Source organism: Podarcis tiliguerta (genome assembly GCF_965153285.1).
Source record: "Podarcis tiliguerta genome assembly, chromosome: 4".
NCBI lineage: Eukaryota > Metazoa > Chordata > Lepidosauria > Squamata > Lacertidae > Podarcis > Podarcis tiliguerta.
In genome coordinates this window covers 7773051-7790118 of record NC_139537.1, presented here as the reverse complement: position 1 = coordinate 7790118, position 17068 = coordinate 7773051, and the positions used below count along the sequence as shown (strand labels likewise).

The following is a 17068-nucleotide window of genomic DNA, read 5'->3' as shown; positions in this document are numbered from 1 at the left end:
ATTAGATCATATAAGGACAAAGAAAGAGAGAAAGAAATTATGGGAATTGGCTTACATGTACCTTTACATATCTTTGCATTATTACACAAGTGAAGAGTGAAGTAGGTGTCCAGGAGACGATAGCCATTCCTATTAACAATGTTCCGTGCTGCTATGTTCCGCAGGTGACGAAGACGCCGCTGTAAAGAAACATTAACAAAATTTTAAGAATGGAAGTGGCAACATAAGCATGATGATGAAAAGGCACAACATACATTATAACAAAATTAGGAGTCTTCGTTACGCAAAGCCATTTCTGAGCTAGAGAGGAGGTGGGGTTGCGGGCTTCACGCCCCTCCCCACACTCGCGGGGGCTGGCTTCAGCCCCCGCAATGCCAGGGAAGCCTCGGGCGCGTCATCCACGGGCCAGCCAATTGGCTGGCCTGGGGGGCGTGGCCTCGCTGCTCTTAGGTCTGGCACGGCCGAGGCTTTCCCTCTTTTCCGCGCAGCAGCCAGCTAGGTTATTTCCCCTTCCCTCCCACCCGTTAGGCTAGGCTCTCTGACGTTGCTACGGACTCCAGTCGGTCGCCGTCAAGGGGCCTGGTAGGAATTTTTCCATTTGGCAGATTGGCACCGGCCACTTGGTTTTCGCCTGCCTCGTAGCAATCTGTCACAACTCCGCGGTATTGGCGGTTAGGCATTGGTGTGGGTATTATCTATTGTTATGCAGATGGGGGGGAAGGCAGCGTCATCACCTTCCCCCGAAACAAAGGGTAATCTGATAAAGGATTCCGGGGGGCGTGGCCTTGTCCTAAGCCTATGGAGGTGTGGGCCCACGGCATGCTCCCAAGTGGTAACTCCGGGGGGAGCTCCTAGTTGACGTGCCTCAGCAGGACTCCCCCTACTGGTGGTTAACCCTTACCGGTCTTCAAGCAAACGGGTTGCAGCCAGTTAGTTGTCAGGACCAATGCCTAAGCCAATACCGCTCAATTCCTGTAATCAATAAAGTTGTGGCCTAATTTGACCCATTACCTCGAATTCTTGTGTCTCGTGTCTTTATTTCTGGAGGGGGGAGGCAGGAACCCGCCACGCAATTCATTCAACATGTAGAAACTGAATTTTTATCCAAGTAAAACGTAATTTTATTCTCCTAACTTCAGCATGTTTCACAGCACCGTACACCTCTTTGATCCCTGATTTTCCCTTAAAGTACTGAAGCACAGGATTTCAACTTCTCACAGGTTTTCAAATTTCGTAGGGTTCCTCAAGAGTGCCACCAACCATACCCAACTGTTGCCAAACATTCCTTATCAGGGCCAGAAATGATGCGAGTTGTAGTGAGGCAACATTAGAAGGGCACCACACTGGCTAACCCTAGACTAGAGAATTGCGCCAATTATCAGAGCGGCACTCTCAGCCCCAGGGGACTTGACTTGCTGCACATTTACTGAAAACATTAGCCACCCCTGGGTGCATCTCACAAACCAACACTGAAGCTGAAGTAAGCCAAAGAGCAGAAGAACTATTTTGTCCCTGTTTTCTATGTACACAAGGATGGAACCACCAGGATGTTGCAGAGTAGGGGCTCATCCAGACTTCTATTTGCACCACCCTTCCCAGGAAAACTCCGTATTTTACCATGCTAATGGCAGTCCATGGAAAATTTGAATGCCGTTTGCTCTGAATCAGCGGTATAACACGGGTTTTCCCAGAGAAAGCACCGGGAGAACAACAACAAAATCCCACTTGGACTTGTGCCTAGAAACACAGCAGAGAAGGAAGTCTGGCTGAGCCCTAAGAGGAATTAACAGCTTTTTTCAACAGCACTGTACCACAGTCACTTTCCCCTACCTCCTTCAGCTGTTGTGTTACTTTCCACAGTGGTAGGAAAAGATTAGTATTTCACGCACATCCCTGCACACCTGGTATGATCTGAAAGACGCTGCACACAAATGAGAAGCACAATATGGATAGGAATGCCTTTTCTCTCTGCAGTCTCTGGCCATTGTCTAAATATGGCTGCACTCAACTGGTGACCTGCAAGTAACAGAGTCCTCTTTTGCCTGGAGGAACCTCACATAAGCAGTGCAAACCCTTTCAGCCCCTCCAGCTTATCCCCTACCTACACTTCAAGGCTCTCCTTTCAAAGGTTGCCACTTCCTCAAACCATTTCCTGAACTACTCTGTCCTCACTTTCCGCCACCAGGTTTCAACGAAGTCTTCCAGAATAACAGAAGGGGGATTACCCAGCTTCAGAGAGCTGGTGGGGTATACGATCTGCAGAGGGTGAACTCAGAACTCCTATAATCTCATGAAGAGGATTCCAGAAGCAACATATAGGCTTACAAAATAAGTGCTGGAGAAGCTTCTGGGGTATCTTCTTTGGCAATTTGTGCCTTGAAGTATCAGATTCTTCCAGGCATTTCCTCTGTATTGTTCATATTACACTAGAGTCACCATTTGGCAGGCCACGAGGACCTGAAGCTGAAAAGTTAAGACGGAGCGCTTTCTTTGTAATTCAGCCGTAGTAAACACAATGTTCCATCATCTGTAAAATGCAGAGGCTATCAATACAAAAAACTCTTTCTGCACTGGATGGGTGTGGATGCCGGACAAGGGAAGCCTGGAGAATATCTGAGCCTGCAATTGATCCGTGACTAACACCACACCACAGACTGACATCTTTAAGCTGCCCAAGTTACTGGTTGACAAGCTTTCCCTACCACTCTGACAACTAGCACCATGTAATGTGCCTGAATCGGAAGTGTGACTGGAACAATGCATGGTGAAATTCTACAGGGCACAAATTGTGGTTATCAAATAGCTAAGTAGTACAGCATGGTTTAACTGCAATTATTATGGAACCTTATCTATCCTGTCTTCTGTTTGATGTGCAAAATGTGATTGCATCTGAAGAAAAACGAATTAGCCAGTGTTGCCATGGATATTAATATTCTCAACTGGTCCTTCTTTGCGTGTATTAATTTCATTATGCTTCATACTCCTGATTAATTTTATTGCCTATTAGAATATTTCTAATGTACAGTGCATGCTGAGAATTTGGTATTTTAACCTTAATCTCTTTGTGTGATTTTTCTAAATTAGTTATAGAAGGTTTGGACATGAGAATTATAGAGCAGATTTACCAACAAAGCCTGAACAGCACTACCAAAGCCTACCTCCTTGCTTGTTTGAAGACCTCAATCACTGTTCAAAAAAGTTTAAGTTGTCAAAAACAAGTTTCCAACCCCACAACTTTTAAGGCAACACAATTTGAATATTTAGATCTTCTAGGGATTCAAGCATGCAGAAGTACAGTACACCAACTGGTACCCAGGTTGCTGAAGGTTATGACTGACAGCTAAGCTCAACCCCGGCACCTCTTGATTAAACACTATCTGAAAGGAAGGAGGGTAGACAGACCAGAATGCACCAACCAAACTCAGGGAACCTGCTTCTCACTGGCACACAAGGTCCCCATTTCTAAAGGCACAGAGGTTTCCCCATTGCAATCACAAAGAATTCCTGGGCCACGATGCTAAGCTCCCTCTCGTGCTTTTATGTTGTGCCAAAATGTCTTCGTAGTCACTACATAAGAAAGGCAAACATCATGCCACCCAGTTTTACCACTTAATCCTGCAGAGCTGCAGAACTTATTTCCTGGAATTAAGGACAACTGTCTAGACCAACTGAAAATAGCTTTAGTTTAAATGACACTTAATATTGAGCTACTAAACATTGTTGTTGAACTTTCTTCGTGGCTTTGTAGATGTAAGTGAAAGTTCATAATGCAGCTCTGAAAAACTGTAACTGTTACTCTGTATAGGTGTTTCCTGATAAAAGTGCAGTACATTTCGGGTGAATCAATAATCAAAGTTCTCATCATAGTAGCCAACTCCTTCTATTCATTTATCCCCATGAACTGTGCTAGACAACGACCAGAAGCCTCATACTAGAGTCATGTTGGAACATTTGCTTTCTCCCCTGGAGAAAGAAGTAAGGAAAAGTCCACTCCAACTCAGCATTCAGAATTCGCTAGGTGGATTTTGCACCTGACTATTGGCAACTTGGGACGCGGGTGGCGCTGTGGTCTAAACCACTGAGCCTAGGGCTTGCTGATCGGAAGGTTGGCGGTTCAAATACCTGCGTCAGAGTGAGCTCCCCTTGTTCGGTGCCAGTTCCTGCCAACCTAGCAGTTCAAAAGCACGTCAAAGTGCAAGTAGATAAATAGGTACCGCTCCAGTGGGAAGGTAAATGACGTTTCTGTGCGCTGCTCTGGTTCGCCAGAAGCAGCTTAGTTGTGCTGGCCACATGACCCGGAAAAACTGTCTGAGGACAAACATCGGCTCCCTTGGCCAGTAAAGCGAGATGAGCGCCGCAATCCCAGAGTCGTTTGCAACTGGACTTAACTGTCAGGGGTCCTTTACCTTTACCTTTTATCGGCAACTTGCAACCAAGTGAAGATGCCCAGGTGCCAGGATGGCACCTGATGTCTCCACCATGTGAAGATGCATGGTTCTTGACTGTTTTCACACACTAGCAACACATCCTGCAGAATTCTATCCATTATATTTTATCTGCACAATCAGAATGAATTTCGGGCACTAAAAAGTCGAATTGAAAAATACAACTTTCGAGCTGTCTGGCCCCAAAATGGCAACTAAGCATTCTGTTTTGGCGACTGTAACCCTGGCTTAAGGAGGTATTTGGCACCTAGCTGATATATCTGAGTTTCTAACACGGCCCCAACTATTTCTTTCAAAATCCCAGGGATCTTAACAGACCAGAGGAACAGAAGTACAAATAAGCCCCAACTTGCAGGAAAGTTCAACTCACAGAAGATGCTGCAATTCTAAACTAGGAATGCCAGAACCCTCTCCCCAGAAAGGCGGCAATGTCCACTTTTTGCTTTCAAAAATGCTAACTCCAAGTTGCAGGAACTATCGCAAAATGCAACCCTAAATGAGTGGGGCCTACTTCAGTAGAAGCATGCCTAGGATTGTGCTGCATATTTTCCACATGCAAATATTAGTGAAGTTAATAATAATAATAATAATAATAATAATTTATTATTTGTACCCCGCCCATCCGGCAGAGTTAAAGCAAAGACCTTAGCAGGGAAGTGAAAGTGGTATGTATGGACGTCATACCTACTTTCTACTCATAGAAAAATTAGGAAAAGCTGCTTTAGCAGAAAGCTACGAGTTTATTCATATATCCCACAGATTCCAAAAGCCTCCCACACCTTCCTGTGTCAAAAACAGTCCCTTGCCCAGATGCCAAACCACACAATTTTCTCTGTGGCCTACAATGTAGTTTGACAGCTGTCCTCACAAACACCAGAAAACAAAACAAGTCTGGATATCGTACAATTGTGAGGTTTGAGACAACTATCAATGTGCATAGCTATCCAGGCATAGCTACAAGCTAAGTTTTTAAACAAACCTCCTCTGGTCCAAAACCTGCTAATGGCTTGAAGAAATTTACAGGACTCAAAAGTTAAGTAAGTAAACTGGCCGATTTCCAGCCAAGCAGAAGGCATTTAGAATGAAATCTCATTTCCTGTTAACCGAAAAAATAAAGGGATATGAAAGCTCCCTAGATACAAGAATGCAAAGTTTACTATATTCTTCCATGTACACCAACACTTTCAACATGACATCTTGAAAGTCTTGTTATCCAACAAGCACCAGACAAAAAGGAGGACTTAACAGGTAAAAGTTCTACCCTGTTTTAAAACGAATGGGCTTCTTAAAAAACAACAAAGAAATAAAAAACCTTAACTACAATGTTAAGCAGACAATCACAGTTCCCTGCTCCAACCTGCTGACCCCAAGAATAGAACGCCTATGCCAAAGGATTTTGCAATCCTTGAATAGCCACAACAATATCTGTAGAAAATCACAAAAGTTATGCCTACATCAATTTAGAGGTGTCTAGTTCTATAATAGACAGTCATGTAATCCCCACAGATACTCAGGACATGAAATCCATTGCCACGTGCAAGAAACCATGTTCCACCCACAACTGGAAAAAAACCAAAAACCAAAGGTAAGTAGCTCTGCAAGCAGTATTCTCTTTCCCATTACCTGTGCTGGTTTTTACATAACAGGCAACACTTTCCCTTTCAGATATCAGTTTGAAATGTTGAGGCAGTGCAGAAAGCTAACTTGCTTGAGTGCAAGAACTACTCACAGTCCATAGTTGCAGCTGATGGAGTTCTCAAATATTTACACTGTTGTATATTTACACTGTTGTATCTGCCTTTGAAGTCAGCTTATCTCAATGTTGTGTGTAGTATAGTGGTGTTGGAATCACTATATAAGTACTTGTGTTCAGTTTGTACAGCAGAGCATAAAATTTAGGAGTCTTAAGCGTTCTCAGAACCAAGTTAGCATGGGCTGGCTGATTATAGCCTGGCTACCACACGTGAAGATGAATGTGTGAACAAACCTTAGAGATCCATCTTGTGCTCAAACTACATTTGATGGCAAAGACTTGTGATCACTTCAACCAGAACTAAGAGAAAGCAACCGTGGAATGGGTTGTTTTTAAGTAGAAACGCATGACATCTGTCAAACAAGCGTCCGAAAGCAGCTCTGCAACTTCTGAGAGATCAACTGACAGCAGCGTGACTGCTCCCAACATTTTTACTGAAATTCTTCCAAGGGGAATTGCAGCTATAGGGATGATTTGTTCCACCAGGCTCCCTAGTCACAGCCAACAGGAAAACAAAGATCTGTAAGAACCTCATTACCTCCTAAGATTCAGAAGTTCACATTCATTTTAATCTAAAGACACATCTAATGCTTCACTGCTTATAATAATGTTTGTTGCTTGGCAGTGTAAACAAAACGTAATCCAAGTGAGCATCAAGGTTAATATGCTAATGGATAATTGGGGACGTTATGTTATTCTCAATTCCTTATGCTGTTTATAACTATTTCCTGCCCCAGAAATTCCAGCTTGTTCTTAATCGTTAGAACTAGATATTAACCAAGCAGCTATTGAGTGGGGTGTTAAGGGAGGGGTAGTGCCACTGGTGGGGGACATGTTGGGCTCCTTCTGGGGTGGCTTGTCCACCTTTGGTCCCTCCACCCAGCACTCAGCTCTCACCTGTGGCTTCCAGCATGTGACAGTGGCCACACCCAAGAAATGGCTTCGACTGGCCCACTAAACCAAGTGAGGGTTTCGGAGAGTTTGGGACTTCCCCTGCATGTGAAGACAGGCTCCAACAAACTGAGCAGACAAGGCCAATAGTGGTCAAGGAAGTGGTAGCTGGGGTTCGTCAACCTGGGAAGGTAGCTTATCTAGAAGCAGGAAAACTCTTATCCTAATCCTCTTCTAGCTGCCTTGCAGGTTATCTTCAGGAGAAGAAAAGGCTAAGGAGTAAACCCTACACAAATCCAGAGTGAAGTCCCTAAGACAGCTGGATGGCGCCAGAAGGAGGCCCAACGTTTTGCTGATGCCAAACGTCTTGCTCTGCTCTGGACCACATCAGCAAGGTAGGCTTTGTCATCTGGGCAGCCCAGGACCTCCATACATACTGCCCAGGCTTGCACCCCAGGAAACTACCGTATTTTTTGCTCTATAAGACGCACCAGACCATAAGACGCACCTAGTTTTTGGAGGAGGAAAACAAGAAGAAAAAAAATCCTGAATCCCAGAAGCCAGAACAGCAAGAGGGATCGCTGCTTTCGCTGCGCAGCGATCCCTCTTGCTGTTCTGGCTTCTGGGATAGCTACACAGCCTGCATTCGCTCCATAAGACGCACACACATTTCCCCTTACTTTTTAGGAGGGAAAAAGTGAGTTATAGAGCAAAAAATACGGTAACTTTGGTGCTGCTTTGGTGGTTTCACCCCCAGAGGGGCACTCCATCATCACTCGAGGCAGATGGATGTCAGCAACCGATTGCCACAGAAATAGAGCTCATAAATAATAAGCAATAGTCAGGGAGATACTAGAGGTGCTGCATCTGAAAGCAAAACCCAAGCAGCTAACATACACCTGACTTGCCAGACTTTAAAGCAGAGACTCTGCCTAATCCTTTAAATCAGGGATAGGGAACTCAGGGCCCTTCAGGTGTTACTGGGCTGCAACTTCCATCACTCCTTACCAATGTAACACTGGCCAGGGCTGAAAGACACTGGTACCAGAAAAACCTAGAAAGAAACAGGTTCCTCACCCAAGCTTTAAATGAAATCCTTGCAACTGTGGAGTAGGTAAGAGAGGAAAGTGGGATCAATCACAGACTAGTATCTACTTCCTCTCTTGGCAAACTTTTAATGGTATGCATGCATACTCAAAGAGTGTATGAAGGCACCAAGTGGCAGATTCTATTTCACAAAGCATGTTCCAAACAACAGAATGGAAAAAAGATATCTTTAGTCTGCCAACTGAATACATGAGAGGACGGTGTTGAGAAACTGCACTGATCACCGAGCCCTTCCACCACTGACTGAAGCAGAACTTCAAAAAGATAGCTGAAAGTAGCTGAGCTTTGAAGCTACAAACACACTATGCTATATTTAGGTAAGCCATCAAACAGAAGAACTGCAGATTTGCTTAAGCTCCGTGTCCCTTTCCAAACAAGCTTCACAGTACCACACAAGTCACATCAACAAGACCTTCACAAAAACATCCGTCAAGTAAACAAGAGGGAGGAGGAAGAATGTTAGAGTAAAGGGAGAAAAAAATGGCTCTCCTCTCATTTCCTTTATAATCAGGTAATTTTGGTTAAGAAAAAAATGTGCCACTTGAAGATGGTAAAGGAACATGCATCATCCAAACAAATGGCATTTTCATAACAAACCACCTATTGAGAGGCAAAATACCTCCTCAATGTATTCAATAATAAAGAAGCCCTACATGAAAATAGGAAGCTTCCTCATACCAAGTCAGACCATTGAGTCCATCTAGTTGTCCATGGGATCACGAAGAGTCGGACACGACTAAACAACAACAACAAGTTGTCCACATTGACTGGCAGCAGCTCTGCCATGGGTTTAAACTGGGTACTTCTGCATGCAAACCAGATATTCTACTAGTAGGCTACACCCTTCCCCTATTTTTGCCCAATGTTTCAGAAGCTAGGATGGGTGGGATACATAGACAATGTTTTCATATGTGATTTGCTTCATCTCCCCTTGTCATAGAGAACACTTTACGTTTACTTCCCGCCCCGGTCTTCTAAATGCTTTCCTTTTCGTGTTCTCCTTTAGATTGCAAGCCTTAGGATAGGAATCGTCTTATTTCTGATTGTCGCAAACCAGTCTGGGAGGTTTTATGACTGCAAAGAAGTTAGCAGAAGCAGTATCAACAAATGCGTGGTGCAGGTGCAGCCTCCATTCATACCAGCCTTATTTTCTTCACCCTACAATGATAATACAAACTAATATCCAACGGAAGGGCTGCACACCATTTACTACAGTGGTACCTCGTATTAAGTACTTAATACGTTCCGGAGGTCCATTCTTAACCTGAAACTGTTCTGAACCTGAAGCACCACTTTAGCTAATGGAGCCTCCTGCTGCTGCTGCGTCGCCGGAGCACGATTTTTGTTCTCATCCTGAAGCAAAGTTCTTAACCTGAGGCACTATTTCTGAGTTAGCAGGGTCTGCAACCTGAAGCGTATGTAACCCGAGGTACCACTGTACATGGGTAGGCAAACTAAGGCCCAATCTCCTAAACCCGGCCCGCGGACAGTCCAGGAATCAGCGTATTTTTACATGAGTAGAATGTGTCCTTTTATTTAAAATGCATCTCTGGGTGATTTGTGGAGCATAGGAATTCGTTCATTTTCCCCCCTTCAAAATATAGTCCAGCCCCTCACAAGGTCTGAGGGACGGGGGACCAGCCCCCTGCTGAAACCTTTGCTGACCCCTAATTTAGTACTTAGGACCACTAGATTTGCATAGTTAGGAAGGGATCCCGAGGGCCATCTAGCCCCAAACCCCTGCAATGCAGGAACCTATTGCCCAAAGCGGGGTTTGAACCCGTGGCCCTGGGATGAAGACTTTCCTGCCCTTTTTCGCCAGCTTACTTGCAAGGCTGCTAAGCCCTTCTCTCCAAACCGGAGCCCATTAACCTCTTCCTGCCCGGTGCACATGCCATGAAGGGGGGCGGGACACACAACCCCCCTCTTCCCTCCCCACCCCAGGCGGCGACCCACCTGCTGAGAGGGCAGCTCCGCATGCAGGGCGCGGGAGGCCGGGCCCGGCGGGGGGAGGACGGCGGCGGTCTGGCTCATGCTGGCGGGGCGCGGGGGGCGTCCCGGCGGGAGCGGCCTTCGCGCCTGCGCATTGAGCCCCCTCCCTCAGGGTCCTCGCCGCCACCGTCGGGCACGGAAGGGTTAACGATGACGGCGGGGGGGGAAGGAACGGTCGCCGACGCCTCACCGGCCTCCTCAACCGCCCAGGACCGACAGCTCGCTCCCTCACGGAGCCATGTTCCTGCCCCGCACCGCTGGGCGAGAAGGGAACCGCGGAGGAAGACGCCGACGGAGGCACGCCGCCCGCCGATTGGCTCAAGCGGGAGGAGGGGAGGGGCTCCGGCTCGCCACGCCGCGCTCTCATTGGTCCGCAGCAACGTCGATCCAAGCCGACGTCCGAGACGCCGCTGTTTGTATGCGGGGCTTTGAAGGGGGGAAACGCCGCCTCTGTCAAAAAGCCCTGAGAGCCGCGAAGTCAGAGCCCGAAGCTCATTGGTCGGCGGGCTCGGGAAGGGGCGGGACCGAAGGCTTAAGAAGCCATTCGCGATAGGACGGCGGGGGTACGTGGTGAAAGACGGTTAAGCCAACGGCGTTCCGGACTGGGGTGAGGGGGGGGGGGAATGGAATAGGAGGGGCGGGGAAAGATGCATCACGTGCTCTATGTTTTGTCACGTGACAAAAGCAAGGCAGGGAGGCCGTCTCCATAGCAACAAATGAGGAAGGCCTTAAGGATGCTATGGTCCACAATGCATTGCGCTAGGGCAATAACATCTTTTCTTCTTAAAGGGAGCTCCCCTTATAAATTGTGGGTTTAAAAATCATGCCAATAAATATTATTTGCATGTGTTATTATTATACAGTGCCACATTTCTTTATCAGTACCACATTTCTTTATTTATGCATATGAAAGTGAGTGGGTGGTGACTGGTATTATGGTAACTATTTTATTATTAGGCTGTCTCTCAGTATATACCCTCCAAAATGTATCCGATAAAAATAGGGATGTCCTATTCCATAATCATAACCACAACCATAATTTTATTATTTATAACCCTCCCATCTGATTGTGTTGTCCCAGCCACTCTGGGCAGCTTCCAACATATATAAAAGCATAATCAAACATTAAACATTTTTTCCCAAAAAAGAAACCCTCTAGACAGGGCAGTCTTCAGATGTCTTCTAAAAATTGTATACAGTGGTGCCTCGCAAGACGAAAAGAATCCGTTCTGTGAGTCTCTTCGTCTAGCGGTTTTTTTGTCTTGCGAAGCAAGCCCATTAGCGGATTAGCGCTATTAGCAGTTTAGCGGCTATTAGCGGCTATTAAAGGCTTAAGGGATTAGCGGATTAGCTGCTAAAAGGCTATTAGCAGCTTAGTGCCTTAGAAAAAGGGGGTGGGGATCGGGGGAAAATCGCAGGAACTCGGAAGACATTTTCGTCTTGCGAAGCAAGCCCATAGCAAATTCGTCCTGCGAAGCACCTCCAAAACGGAAAACCCTTTCGTCTAGCGGGTTTTCCGTCTTGCGAGGCATTCGTCTTGCGGGGCACAACTGTAGTTACTTTTCTCCTTGGCTCAAAGATTGCATAACTCCATACCATCCAATGTTTCTCCAGTGAAAATAGGGACGTCCTAAGGAAAAGCGGGACATTCTGGGATGAAATCAGAAACCAGGATGGCTTCTGTAAATCCGGGACTGTCCCTGGGAAATTGGGACACTTAGCGGGTTTGTCAGCATGCTTTTTAATTATGTTTTTATTACTGGTGTTCTGCAGTGTGTTTTTAATGTTGGAATGTGTTTTTCATGGGCAGGGACTGAAGCTGGAGCTTCCATGTAGCCAGCATGACATGTTCCTATTTTCTAGCTTGTCCTCCTAGGAGGGCCCTGCAAAAATAGGGCATGTGTTCCCCGTGCCCCTTTTACATGCTGCTTGACAGACAGTTATGCAACAGAGAAGCTGTATTCAGTATTTTTAATGTGTGATATTTTAGTGTATTTTTGGTTTCTATGGAAGCCGCCCAGAGTGGCTGGGGAAACCCAGCCAGATGGGCAGGGTACAAATAATAAATTATTATTATTATTATTATTAAGCTCTATGGGGTAAACATGCGCTTGGTCTCCCACTCCCTTTCAGACTGATGTTAAAACCTTAGGAGGCTGTGTCGGCTACATGGGCAAAGAAAAATCACTTTATATTTTATGCATTCTAATACCGTGTAATACCGACACCAGATGGGGCTGTGGAGTTCCGTTTTTGCCAACCTGGTTTCTCTTACAAAGTTTGCAATGCAATTAACCTAAGGCAGCCAGACTTCCCCGTTTCCCAGGGACAGTCCTCAGATTTACAAATCAGTCCCCTGACAAAATCCGTCTATTTAGTAGGAAGTTGAAAAGTGTCCCCGGATTCATTGAAAAATATCTGGTAAGAATTATATGAATATTAAGTGTTAATGTGATAAAATGTAGCACCCTGCTTGTGGTTAACGCTTAGCTGGAATGAAATATTCAACGCAGCAATAGAGAAATTAAAATAATAATTTATTTGTCAGACAAATAAATGATTGGCACAGTGGTATATTTACCAAAAGCTCTGCACACCCCAGCCCTAGTGACCAGCACTTATATTCCCTCAGCCCAGCCTCCTTACTCCTCCTTTGGCTGCCTCTGTCCAATCAGCCTGGTTGAAATTCCTATTGGCTGTTTGCTAGAACCAATCATAAAAGATACACCCATTTCCTATTACCTTTTATGGGAGACAAAGAGCTATATTTCCTTCTATCATATATCTTACATTTGCCTTGACAAGGCATCTTAATTACCAGATCACCCTATGCCCTTTGCTCTTCTGCTCTTTGCTCTTCTGCCCTTCTGGCAACAGGGGCAAATGGCTAAAACAGATGGCTCATGGTTTCAAATTTTGTCATATAAACAGAGGTCTTGGGTTAACCTTCTCACACACCATCAATGAAATAAGAATCTAACATAAGAATCTAACATTTCTTACTTTCTAGATTTTGCATAATTACACTAAAGTCAATACATTTCATATATATAACACAGATAGATTTTTAGAAGAAACGATTAGTAAAAAACAGTTTCCAAAGTGACCAAAAAGCAACCTCAGAGCAGTCTCTCTTCCTCACCAGGCTGCAGCTGTTGTTGCTATTAGCTCTTTGCCCCTTTAACCTTCTCAGGATACCTTAAACCTTGGGAAGATATGGCTGAGTCTGAGTAATTACCAACTCTAATTAATGTTTTTGCAGCTTGGATTGTATTCTGTAATTTGTATGACCTTTGTTCCCAGCTTTTGCTCCTTTTTACAACTTTGAGGTACTGCAACAAATCAATGAGGGGCCCTTGTTCAGGAGAATAAACAAAAGCTCTCAGCCAGCTGGTTTCTGCCTGGCCTGGAGCAAGCATTTGGAGCAAGCATCTACAAATATATTTTTAAGCTTATTTTAAAATACAGATCTTTGATCAGATGCCTCAAAAGTGGAAAATTTAAAGTTAAATTGTGTTAGGATAAATTATAGACAAAAATTGAAGAAGAGGGAAAGGATTTGTTGAACCAGTTAATTTGAACCAGAATACAAAAAAGGGAGGCGCGAGGAAGTCGAGGAAATAAGCTAATGAAAGATATAGATATAAAATTTGGATGTGTGTTTTTGTTCTTTTTTTATGTTGTATTGTTGCATTGCATTTTTTTAATTGTTGATGTATTGTTTGTTGAATCCATGTATTGTTTTTCTTGATTGTTTTTTCTTTTTATAATTATAAAATATCTAATAAATATTATTTTTTTTTAAAGAAAAAAATCTGGTAACCTTAGATTAACCGAAACGCTTCTTTGATGTGTCTGGCATCCAGCCTGGGTCTATAAGAGTAACAACCGCCCTTTATAAGAGGAGATATGTCGAATTGGGCCAGAAGACCATCTACAGCACCATCTTGTTTCCCACGGCAGCAAACCCAAGCAAGGCATGAGCGTAGCAGCTCTTTCCTGCTTTGGAGAATCTTGCACCCGCAGTCAAAGCAGCTGGAGCCGTGAGGGCAAGCCATTTTGTGCTCTGGAAGTCGAAACAAGCAGCGCTCGTCTGTTTTCACGTCTTCCGTTCACATTAATCACTTGGCTTCCAAGCATCTGAGAGTAAGAGCTTAGCAGGCTTATGTCTTCGGAGTTCACGTGAGGGATTCAGCGCAATCCTCCTAGCAAGGGAGCCGCTTGCTGTCTGCAAAAGGCTTGCAGACGTTTTTCATTTGCTCCCACACACGTTGGTCTGCAGGGGGATAAAATACAGTTAATTATATTCCCCCACCTACCTAATAAAACCCACCATTAGCTTCAGCTGGAAATTTACCTGTCGGCTCTACTGCCTGTTGCGGCTGGCGGAAGGGGGTGGATAAGGTCAGGGAATAATAAGGTGATGCCTGCATTTTTCTGGAGGTATGATGTTGTGCTTCAGCATCCTGGCTCCATATATGCTGAGGGCTTTGGCACATCCTCGTCTCTCCCACCCCAAGAGGGATGCTCCAAGGTTAATGGTTCATGTGCCAGCATCTTCTACAACAGGTGTGCAGAACTTGTTTTCAGCCTGAGGAGTGCATTCCTTTCTGGTCAGTCATCCAAGGGCCACACAGCAGCAATGGACTTTGCCAAAGGCAAAAATGGCACACATGTACATTTTAGCTTTGGACAGTTGGATTGATCCTACACACTCCTCCCTATGCGCCATCCAGACAAGCCAGAGGTATGATCAGAGTTCCAGGATGCGCTGCAGCCAAGCAAAAAAAAACTTTGGGGGGGGGGCAAGCAGGGCAGAGGTGGGCTCCCTTCCCAGGTGGACAAGCCCCATCTGCCCCTCATATTTATTGGGGGGGCAAAGTTGTTCAGCTTTTCGGGGGGAGCCAGAGTTGTTGAACTTCTTTGGCGGAGATCATGTGCTTGCGACGAGGAGGTTGTGTCAGGAGTGCGTGCAGGAGCCGGGCCCTGTGACCAGTAGGGCTTCGCAGGACTGGGGCTTCCTTAAGTTTATTCTGAAGAGGCAAGGCGTGGCCACACAGGTGAGGCCGATTGGTATCTCACAGCACCTGGTGGCAAGAGCCAGGAAAGGATATAAGGTCAGCATACCCCTTTGGCTCTTTGCCACAGCAACATGTTTCCCACCTTGCTGTGTTTGACTTCTTAACTCCTGGTTTCCTGACCCTCGGGCCCTTGGCTTCTTGATTCCCGACTCGCTGTCCTTCGGACCCTTGGCTTCCTCCGGACTCCCATTCCTGCTCTCAACCCGCCATCTTGCCCATACCATAATAATGACCCACCTAGAGTGGTGCTGTGGTCTAAACCACTGAGCCTCTTGGGCTTTGCTGATCGGAAGGTTGGCGGTTCAAATCCCCGCAACAGGGTGAGCTCCTGTTGCTCTGTCCCAGCTCCTGCCAACCTAGCAGCTCAAAAGCACGCTGGCGCAAGTAAATAGGTACCGCTGTGGCAGGAAGGTAAACAGCATTTCCGTACGCTATGGTTTCCGTCATGGTGTTCAGTTGTTCCAAAAGCGGTTTAGTCCTGCTGGCCACACGACCTGGAAAGCTGTCTGTGGACAAACGCTGGCTCCCTCGGCCTGAAAGCGTGATGAGCGCCGCAACCCCATAGTCGCCTTTGACTGGACTTGACCTTTTTACCGTTTTACTATAATATTAAAAAGCTAAAATGAATGCTCATGGCTTGCCCACTTTTGCCTCTGGAGCCCCCCACTCCAGTGTGGCCCCTGTAAGATTACGTGGAAGGGAATGTGGCTATCAGATCGAAAAACTCCCTGTCCCGTGTATGGAATATAAATTTCTGACGGCGCAGCCAGTTTTCATTGGCATATGCTTAAAAAAAAGCAGACCAAAGTCAGCAAAGGTTTATGTCTTGGGTAGGCAAACTAAGGCCCGGGGGCCGAATCCAGCCCTATCGCCTTCTAAATCCAGCCCGTGGACAGTCAGCATGTTTTTACATGAGTAGAATGTGTCCTTTTATTTAAAATGCATCTCTGGGTGATTTGTGGGGCATAGGAATTTGTTATTATTTTTTCAAAATATAGTCCGGTCCCCCACAAGGCCTGAGGGACAGTGGACCAGCCCCCTGCTGAGAAAGTTTGCTGACCCCTGGTATGTGCTGTAATAAATATGCTATTGAAGGGCCCAGAAAACTTTTTCTTGTCCTTACTGATATGTAAAACAAATGAATGAATAAAAGTTCCTGTTGTGGCATTGCACGGAGCAAGCCGCCTGAGGGCAGCACCTGCTTATACTGTGTTGCTTATTTAAGAAGCTGTCTTCTTCAGTGCAAACGCATCTCACAGTTTTAGCTCCTTCTACTAAATTAGGGACACGGGTGGCGCTGTGGGTTAAACCAAAGAGCCTAGGACTTGCCGATCAGAAGGTCGGCGGTTCGAATCCCCGCGACGGGGTGAGCTCCCGTTGCTCGGTCCCTGCTCCTGCCAACCTAGCAGTTCGAAAGCACGTCAAAGTGCAAGTAGATAAATAGGTACCGCTCCAGCGGGAAGGTAAACGGCGTTTCCGTGCGCTGCTCTGGTTCGCCAGAAGCAGCTTAGTCATGCTGGCCACTGTATGCCGGCCAGCTGTATGCCGGCTCCCTCAGCCAGTAAAGCGAGATGAGCGCTGCAACCCCAGAGTTGGTCACGACTGGACCTAATGGCCAGGGGTCCCTTTGCCTTTACCTTTACTAAATCACAGTGAGCTCCCCAGGCCAACACATTTGCAGTCTCTTCTCCCTCAGCTACACGCTGCTGACCTTGTAAAAAACTGATCTGAATAAAAAGCCGTGTTTGAGCGTCTTTGCGCTGACCACCTCCATCGCAAGGATCCTTCAGGAGGGAGTT

The 17068-nt window shown here is 45.8% G+C and overlaps 1 protein-coding gene and 1 long non-coding RNA gene across 2 annotated transcripts in view; both read right to left on the bottom strand.

Annotated features, from left to right (window-relative positions):
• UVRAG (UV radiation resistance associated) overlaps positions 1-10484 on the bottom strand; it is an 86616-nt gene extending 76132 nt beyond the window's left edge. The window contains exons 1-2 of the mRNA XM_083436466.1: positions 10153-10484; positions 62-179 (exon numbers count right to left, since the gene is read on the bottom strand). Coding sequence (XP_083292592.1) covers positions 62-179; positions 10153-10230 — 196 coding nt within the window. The 5' untranslated portion in view covers positions 10231-10484. The remainder of the gene's footprint in view (positions 1-61; positions 180-10152) is intronic.
• The window catches only part of LOC310675839, a 324788-nt gene that overhangs the window by 150325 nt on the left and 157395 nt on the right, over positions 1-17068 (bottom strand). The gene's annotated exons all lie outside the window — the stretch shown is intronic.